The sequence below is a fragment of the Humulus lupulus genome, chromosome 6 (genome assembly GCF_963169125.1).
Source record: "Humulus lupulus chromosome 6, drHumLupu1.1, whole genome shotgun sequence".
Lineage (NCBI taxonomy): Eukaryota > Viridiplantae > Streptophyta > Magnoliopsida > Rosales > Cannabaceae > Humulus > Humulus lupulus.
The window spans coordinates 172,948,869-172,958,345 of NC_084798.1; the positions used below are offsets into that span (position 1 = coordinate 172,948,869).

The window sequence follows — 9,477 nt, forward strand, 5'->3', positions numbered from 1 at the left end:
AAGTTAAACTTCTAAGTTATGTATATATGTATTTCAAACATGTATATTTCAAAAAAAAAAGTACCAAAATAAAAATAAAAACTTCAAATAGATACCCGAGTGAAAAATTACACCTCTTGAAAGAATCGCATTGAACAACCATCGAGCAGCATTGATCAAATATCGTGCAACCATCGAGTTTTCTCGAGCAAAGTCGATTTTTTCATGAAAATCTTGATTTTTAAGGCCCCATCAAGATAGCATTGAGCACCATCAACGAGCATCAAGTTGGGCATGAAAAACATGATTTTTGATGGAAAAATCAATGAAGCTTGATGGTGCTCGATGCCATGCTCAATAGTTGCTTGATATTGTTCGATGGTGCTCGATACAATTATTAGAAGAGACATAATTTTTCACTAAAGCATCTGTTTAATGTATTTTTTTTTTTTTTTGGTATTTTTTCAATATCAACATGATGGATATGTATATATACACATTTTGAAAGTGTAAAGCTTAAAAAAAATACAAAAATGCAAACACATGCCTCACATTTAATACATGTTTTGGTATGTTTTAAAGTTTTAAACTTTTCAAATGCGTATATACATATTTCAAATGTGTAGTCTCGAAAAAAATACCAAAATTAAAAAAAAAACAAAAGAAAGAAATCACCCTAAATGGATATCAAAGTGAAAAATTACACATCTTGCAAGAATCACATTGAGGAACCATTGACCAGTATCAAACAAATATCGTGCAACCATCGAGTTCATCGAGCAAAGTCAATTTTTTCATGAAAATCTTGATTTTAAGGCCCTATCGAGTTGACATTGAGACCCATCGAGTTGGCAAAAGTCACTTGAAGATACGTAATAATTTTTATGGCAAAATCGATGAAGCTCGATAGTGCTCGATGTTATGCTCGACACTGCTCGATGTAATTCTTGGAAGATACATAATAATTCACTTGGGTATCTGTTTGATGTGATTTTTTTTATATTTTTTTTTAGATCTACACGCTTGAGATATTTATATCCACATTTGGCAGTGTAAAACTTTACGGCACGACCGAAATTGGAGTAATGTTTTAAATTTTGGTATTTTTCTCAAGCTTTAAACTTCTCAAATGATTATATACACATTTCAAACGTGTAGATCTAAAAAAAATACTCATATTAAAAAATTACCCAAACCAGACACCTGATTGAAAAAGCATGTCTCTTGCTAGAATTATATTGGACACGGTCAAATAGGTAATGAGCACCATGAAAAAAAAATGTGTTTTCATAAAAAATATTTGATTTATAAGGTCTCATGGAACTGACATAGTGCAGACATTCAATACAATCAAATTTATACATATTTGTTTCATATATGAAAAAAAAATCGTAAAAAAAGCCAATAAAATCATACTCAAATTTATTCAAAATGTATAAATTAGTATATAAATTGAATATTTTCTTAATTTAAATCGTTAAAAAAAAGTTGTGATAGTGGTGGTTTTATGGCTGTTGTAGATGGAAGGGCCATGAGAAAAGAACGAGAAGAGAGGAATAGAAATTATGGACGGACTAGTTTAGGAAGATTAAGAAAAAATAGCTTATTATTTTTTTGCTGTGCAAAGTAAGTAGAACTTTTTTTGATTTAAGCCCGCACATTATAACTTACAATTAAATAAATTATTATTTGAATAAATGAAAAAACGATTTCCGTACCAATAATGGTAGTAGTATTGGTACTCACAAAACAACGTGATACTCACACATAATATAACACACCAGAAATAAAATAAACTTAAAAAAATATCTCTCATGACTAAATTACAAAATAGCCCGACAAATCTGCACCAAGCATAGGCAAGCAGGTGGCAAATAGCAGCCACAACTTGACGGGCCTGGTGGTGGTTGAATACAGCCGTGGTTCCACCCATCCCAATTTCCAACATGTTTGTCATTTACTGAGCCCCACTAAAAAGCAAAGCCTAGCCACTTGTTTGGCTTCAGTGGCAAAATCGTCCATTTCTAACATTCAAATGTACTTTTGTTAATGGCAGGAAAATCGAGGAAACTAACTCGCACCAACGCCCCTCATTTTCATGGCGCCAGCGTACTCTGCCAAGTCCCTATACTATTGGAGCAAGAGGCGGGCGCAGTCACGTGCTCTGATTAAATCGAGCCGTTGAAACTTCATTTGTGAATGATTTTGACGGTTGTGATGGTCCCCATGTCACTTGAGCTTGTTAAGGTGGGGTTCACCACCACTGTTTAATGTCAATAGTAGTCCACCCAATCTCGTCCTGCGTAGCGCGTGCAAATGGAGAAGCCAATTTTATATTTTCAAGTTGTGTTTGGTTAGAGTATATAATAATATTTTCAAGTTGAAAAGTGCTTTTTTGTGAAGAGAAAAAGGGTTGTTAAATATATTATTATATAGTTGTGATACGGCTAATTAAAAATATAGATATGGCTGATTAAAAAAAATATTTATTATGATTTTTTTCTAGAACTATTATTGCTACAAATCGTACGTTTTGAAATTTTCAAACTCCAAAAAATTTCTTCTAAATTATTTAGGTTACTAAAAATGTGAGACTTCATCCAATTTTGTTAACAGAATGTTAATGTGGTAGTTTGAGCGTCGATGTAGTATTGCTATGTCAAAGTCTTGTTTATAATTTAAAGAATAAATATGATTTTTGCTCTATGAATTATTATCAATACAAAATATTGTCCTCAAATTTTAAAATTTTAAAATTAAACAATATTTTGAATACTGAAAAAAAATTATTACACTAAAAATCAATTGAAATTAAAAAAAAAAATTGATGGTGACAAAAAATTGGGCATGCATTTGAGTGAGCTCGAAGTTGGCATGGGTAGTGACATCGTTGACAGTCTAGACTCATGCGTATTCCTCGGTGACATTTAGCTTTAGTATCGCCTATGATTTTTTAATTTTGTATGATTTAATTTAATTTAAATGAATTTTTAGTTTAATATTTTTTATCTTTTCTTTTTAATATTCAAAATATTATTTAAATTTTAAAATTTTGAATTCGAGTGGTATGATTTGGTAATGGTAATAGTTCGAGAGTAAAATCATATTTATTTTTTTAAATTATATACGTGACAATGCCATATCAGCACTCCAATATCGCCACATCACCATTCTGTTATCAAAATTATATGAAAGTCCCACATTTCAGTAGCATGAATAATTCATGAGGAATTTTTAACAAGGTCAAAAATTAAAGTGTCACGATTTGATAGTGGTAATAGTTCAGAAAAAAAAATCATAATAAATCGAAAAAAATGCTTAACACTTATTCCTTTCAAGAACTAAAATATTTGATATTAACTTGTCACATTTTATTTTTTAGAGCACTCCCAATGGATGAGCTAAAATGTCTAATTCTTTATAATATAGAGAAAAAATAGTTAAATAGTCTTCCAATGAGTGATGCAAACTTATATTTTTTTACCTAAATGAATAGTATTTATTTATATGTAGTGAAACACTATTTATCAAGCTATAAATATTTTATTATTTTTTTATAAAATTTCGTGTGTATATATATATGTGAGTGTGATACTATTATATTTAATTATTTTATTTCTTAAAATAAATAAAATACTTTTTTAAAAATATAATATTTAAATGATGTAGGAAAAAAAATAGAGAAGCTGATGTATGGTATAATGTAAAAATTTGAAGTAAATTATAAAAAAATATGTTTTGGTGATGTATTTTGTAATACACTTTCTCTGTAATATTTATCTAAAACTCACAAAAAACATCTTCCATTAGCTTCTTTATACATATATTTATAATAGCTATGCACAAACTCTAGTTAATCAATATCTACATTTACATATCCTTTATATAATATTTTAATATTATTATTTTTCTTTATAAGCTTTTTCTCTCCCATTTAGTATATATTTATTATTTATTTTTTCTTTTTCAATTATTTTATTTTACTTTCATTAATAAAATATGTTTAAAAATATAATATTTAAATGATTTAGAAAAATATATAAAGAAACTGATGTATGATATAATGCAAAACTTAGAGGTAAAATATAAAAATATGTGTTTTGGGGAGGTATTTTAAAAGATGGAGTATATCATCTATTAGAAATGCTCTTCCGTGTATTATTCTATATTTTTTATATAATTATTTGTACCTTTTCAAATATGTTTTATTTCAATTTAACCTTGAACGACATCAACACATTCTGTTCTCCTCCATCAGCAAATAGAAATTATAATTAATTTCACCTTTTGCAATAATTAACAAAAAAAAAAGACTAATGATATATGTACTTAAAATATGTACCCAAATATTATATATAATAATGTGTCACTACATTTTAAAATAATAAATTTTAATTTTAATAATATTTAAGTGCATATTTAAAGAGTATTACTCAAATGAAAATGGTTCAAGTGGTAATACTTTTTGCAAAGCCAAACACGGCATTGGGTAATAAAAAAAAGCACGTGAGTCACAGTGCGTCGTTGATTGTCTTTTACATGACACAAAATATTAACGGCTGAGATTGAATTCCTTCTTCCTCATCATCGTCGAGGATAAAAGCACCATCGCCAGGGCTTCTTTTTCTCAGACTACTCTGACCTTTGAGATTGAGAACTCTCTCTCTAGACCTTTTAAAAAAAATGCTTCTACGGAGCTCGTCAACGCCGATTCTGAATCAATGGTTTTCATCTCAGTCAAAGGACTCGTGTCCAGAGCCCGAGATAGTTAGCCATATACCCAGAACCCGTTCCATATCACTCTCTCTTTCCTCCTCGTCACCTTCTTCTTCTTCGTCATATTCAGTATCGCCCGTCAGGGACTCGGCTACGGCGAAGATGACGCGGGCTTTCTCGGAGACCGATCTCCGGGACCTCGCAATGCCAAAGAAGAAGCCTTTCAACAAAACCCTTAGTGGGTTTTCGGAGGAAGAGGAGGATGATAGGTGTTATGGGTTTAAGTGCGCCACGACGGCGCCGTTGGATAGTGGCGTGGGCTTGTTTTCGAGTTCTGGGCTCGACGAAGAGTCTTATATTGGATCCAGGGGTAATGGGTTGGTGAGCGTTTTGGTAGGGGGTGGAGTTGGTGGTGGCGGTGGGAAGATCTGTGGTGGGGGTGGTGGAAATGGTCGATCGGACGGTGGAGATGATGAGAATTCTGGGTCTTGGGATTCGAATCATGGGAAGCAGAGTACTGATGTGTATTATCAGAAAATGATCGAGGCCAACCCGGGGAATTCTCTTCTTCTGAGCAATTACGCCAAGTATTTAAAAGATGTAAGCTTTTTAGATCTTGTGTATGAAAAATGAAAAATATACAAATCTTTTAATGTGTTTTTAAGCTTTAGTTGTAAATGTATCTAACTTTGATGGAAATTTTGGTTTAGGTACGCGGTGATTTTGTGAAAGCTGAAGAGTATTGTGGTAGAGCGATATTATCCAACCCGAATGATGGTGATGTTCTATCCATGTATGCCGATTTGATATGGCAAGGTCACAAGGATGCTTCAAGAGCAGAAACTTACTTTGATCAAGCTGTTAAGGCCTCCCCAGATGATTGGTAAGACTCAATTTTCATGCTCAATTCTGAATTTTATAGTCTTGATATCCTTAACTTTGTTCATAGACTCATATATACTTGTTAGTAATTGTTATTTTGTTTGCTTGGTATGTTGTTTTGATTGAACTGAATTTGGGGTTTGTAAATTAATATGAGTTTTTTTGTATGGATTGTGCAGTTTCGTTTTAGCATCATATGCTCATTTCCTTTGGGATTCTGAAGAAGATGATGAGGAGGAAGAGACAAATACAGCATCAACACCCAATTTCTTTCGTGGAACAACTCCTATAGCTGCTGCTTCTTAAGCTTTCTCCCTTTGTTCAGGATCAGTTGTATAATTGTTTAGATATAACTTCCCAGGCCTTTTGTTTATATACTTCTCCTTAACCCTTTTCGTAAAAATTTTGGGTGACTAGAAGCGCTATATTAACCGATAGCTCTGGTTTCATCTTGTAAAATAATGTTAGGATGAATAAAAGAGGTAGAACCAATTTGTTACTCTCTTTCTCACAGTTTTGTCTTAAGATTTATTTTTGTTGGGCAAATGAATTGCAATCTCAGTTTTAACAACATATGGTTGAACATCTGAACTCAAATTGAATTGTTATGCAGTTGGTTGTGGCCAATAATTTTTGCTCCTTTTGTTTATTTGGTGGGTGAGAAAAGTTTTCCAGATTTGGACTATTTTTTTATGACCACTTTCCAATGTGTTGATTAGTTTTTTTGGAAATATTTTTAAGAGAGCCATAGATGAGTGGTGCCAAAGAACTTGTAAAAGAGGTTTGCCTCGGTTAAAAGTTGTCTTACTGGCTTTTACATTGTTATCTCTATGTGTAACCTTTGCTAGAATGTTATGATATCATTTGACACAAGTAAATCCAAGCTAAAAATGGCTGATGCATAATATCAGACTACTCTGTTCTCATCATAGAAAACTTTGTCTAGCTATTATCTATTTCAAGTAAAATCATTGATTTCATAAGTTTACATAATAACAAAGTTCAGATAATCCAGAACCAACCAAGAACTGAACCACCAACCAACCCAAGTCCTAGGAATACAACCATAACAATTGCAGATAGTTCTGCATCTGTAACTGGCACAGACTTAGGGACCAATATCATCATGACACTTGTTAAATAACCATTGGTAAGGCCGAGCATGAAGGTCAGAACCACCATTGGGACTTCAGTTTTCAGCCATGTTGGTCCATGGAGGAAAGCTGTAAAGAGAGGATAAAACAGGAGTCTGGCAATGGAAGCCCAAGTTGCTTTATTTATACTCTGCAGGATATATATGGCTGTCAAAGACTTGCCTACTAAGTCTGCAATATTATACACTGTGATCAGCAAAATGGGATACCAGTCTTGGAGAATCTTGGACTCCAGATTTTCAGCTATAAACCCCGGAAAAATTGAAAGAGTCACTATGTAGATTATAAAAATTCCAAAAGCTGGCCAACGGACCTTTTGCGCCACAGCGAAAATCTGCGGTTTTAAACAGAAAGGGTCCGCAGTTTGTTCAATCTTGCTATGCTTCTGCATGACCGGTAACTTGTATAACAAGTTACAACAAATTATGCAGCATAAAAGGATCATAGTGCTGAAGAGGAAATACAAGTGGGCACTTGTTCGAAGACCTTTCGAGTTCTGTGGAAGCAATGCTTTTGTTGAAATCCTCAGGAATGAAACTATAACACCTGCAGCAAAGACTAGGTTTTGTCAAAGGTTTGTTAAGTTAATTTCTTATGTTTTCTGTTTAATAGGTTTGCATAAAACGATATGGGAAATAAGGACTTGAGTACTGTCGTTTCCTATTACCTTCAAGACTATCAAGTGTGCATAGCTCAAGTTCATATTTTCTTTCAATAAAAAAATTCACACCACCTTTTTTTTCATCTGTTTGCTAATTCAATTTTAGTATTTGAATGAAAAGATGGCAGTACTTCCGTAGGAATCACTTGAATTATGGTACCATAAGCTTAAATTGCAGAATAATCCACAGTGCCATAAGAATCTATTAATACTCATTTTTTATATTACAGGGTCAATGTCCTTATCTCTTCCATAACTAAACAAAGACAGTTGTGTACATACTTGGTCAACTTTTAAGATCGCCTAGCATATATAGCATGCTTAATCATATATTTTAAGTTTGGTTCATCTGCTGGTATAACAATTTAAAACATTATCTGTGTTGAATAAGAAGGGCAAAACAACTAACAAGTATGAAAAAGTATGAATGCAGGCAGTACCTGAAGAAGCAGTTCCAGCAAAAACAGCTTGCATGTACTGTTTTGGAAGCCTTCCAGCTGATCCCATCAAGCTTCCACCAACTAAACCATCGGCTATACCGCAAATTGCGACCGAAGCAACTGTTACTCCATAGGTTTTCTCACTTGATTCTGTGCACCACACCCAGTCTATCAGCGGAGCCACCATTAAAGATAGAACAAACATAGAAAATCCCAAGTTGAGTGTTAGCCTTGAACTCAATTTCCCATAACAGCTACCCCAAATTAGCATCAGAACCAGAACTAGGATTGAACAACTCATGTAAGCCACAGAGAAAACCTTCTCAACATGCCTGTTTGGATAGAGAAAGCCAAAGTAGTCAACACCTGTGATAAAAGCATTCCAAGGAAGTAAATTTCCAGCACCAAGCAAGAAGTGAATAATGTAAGCAATCTTGTAAGTGTCTCTTGGCTCAGGTTGGTCTGCAGGAGTCTTAACATTAATCATTCTTACTCTACTTGTACCTTTCTTTTTTCAATTTAGGATGTTTTAGCAGTCTTGGTTGGAGCTTAAAACATCATTTATGGAAGGGGGGCAACTCAAGAATTGGGAAATGATATATATAGTTGACAAGAGAAGCATATTCAAGCTTCATTCTAGAAGGCTTTGGCTAGTTGGAGTGGCGAGGCTAATTAGTAGGCTAGCCAAAATCTATGGCTTACAATTTTTATGCACATTCTTGCACTTTAAAGGCAGATAAGTCACTATAAGACCAACCATGACTGAAGCAAACTAGAGCCAACATATCGGCAGCTGAATGGCTCTAATTTCTTGGTTCATCGATTTGATTGATGGGTTGAGTTCAGAATCAAATGTGATTTATGAATATGGAAGATTTATGCCAAGTGGGGACAAAAATGGATGGGCCTTATTAACAGGGAGGTACCCTTTAATGTTATGCTGCTACACATGGGGTAAGCTATAAGCTAAGCTAAGCTAAGCTGGGTGGCATACGTTTTTCCTTAACTTCAAAAAACTTTACCACTTCACAAAAAGAAATGTGATTTAAAATGCCAAATATATGTATATATATATAAAATATAAAAATTCTGTTATATTTTTGCCCAGACAAACTTCTGATCTCATATGAATGTTGCACAAGTTGACAAAAAACCAGAATACTCATAATTGAGTTAATTAGGGGGTGTATATATATATATATATGTATCTTTAAAGCTTTTGCACTATTTATTAACCACACTTTATTGAGTGATTAATATTTTCTAAAAGGCTCTAGTTAGTTACTATTGACAACTGTTATTGAGTGATTGAAATTTTCAAAAAGGTTCTTGGAACTAGGCCTATATATCCTCTCTTAACATGTTTAATACTATTACTATAGTTGGACTGGCGTCCATCAAGGGTTAATTTTGTGAAGTGAAAGTTGATGTGCTTTAGAAGTGTCCCTTTAGTGATCACATGCAGAACTTGATTCTGTCAATCATATACCAAATATTTTTTTATCGGTCGAACATTATTAAGCTTCATATCCCCTCCATCAGTGTGTCATTTCACCAATCAATAGCCTCTATACCTTACTTTTTTTTCTTTCTTTAATCTCACAAATATATAAATGGCTGGTTGATTTTAGCACAAAAGTTACCC

At 33.1% G+C, this 9,477-nt stretch overlaps 2 protein-coding genes across 3 annotated transcripts; one reads left to right on the forward strand and one right to left on the reverse strand.

Annotated features, from left to right (window-relative positions):
* The first annotated feature begins 4,594 nt into the window (after positions 1-4,594).
* On the forward strand, positions 4,595-6,076 carry LOC133782731 (uncharacterized). Its single transcript, XM_062222101.1, has 3 exons — positions 4,595-5,295; positions 5,406-5,578; positions 5,757-6,076. Exons 1-3 carry the CDS (start codon positions 4,663-4,665, stop codon positions 5,881-5,883), a joined length of 933 nt encoding a protein of 310 aa, XP_062078085.1. The 5' UTR covers positions 4,595-4,662; the 3' UTR covers positions 5,884-6,076.
* A 427-nt stretch (positions 6,077-6,503) lies between these two features.
* On the reverse strand, positions 6,504-8,503 carry LOC133782730 (equilibrative nucleotide transporter 8). Of its 2 annotated transcripts, none has more exons than XM_062222100.1 (2): positions 7,833-8,503; positions 6,504-7,277 (listed from the first exon to the last, which is right to left on the reverse strand). In XM_062222100.1, exons 1-2 carry the CDS (start codon positions 8,317-8,319, stop codon positions 6,580-6,582), a joined length of 1,185 nt encoding a protein of 394 aa, XP_062078084.1. In that variant the 5' UTR covers positions 8,320-8,503; the 3' UTR covers positions 6,504-6,579. The 2 variants fall into 2 exon arrangements, with proteins under 2 accessions (XP_062078084.1, XP_062078083.1); XM_062222099.1 differs by having other exon boundaries at positions 6,504-7,289.
* Positions 8,504-9,477: the final 974 nt, after the last annotated feature.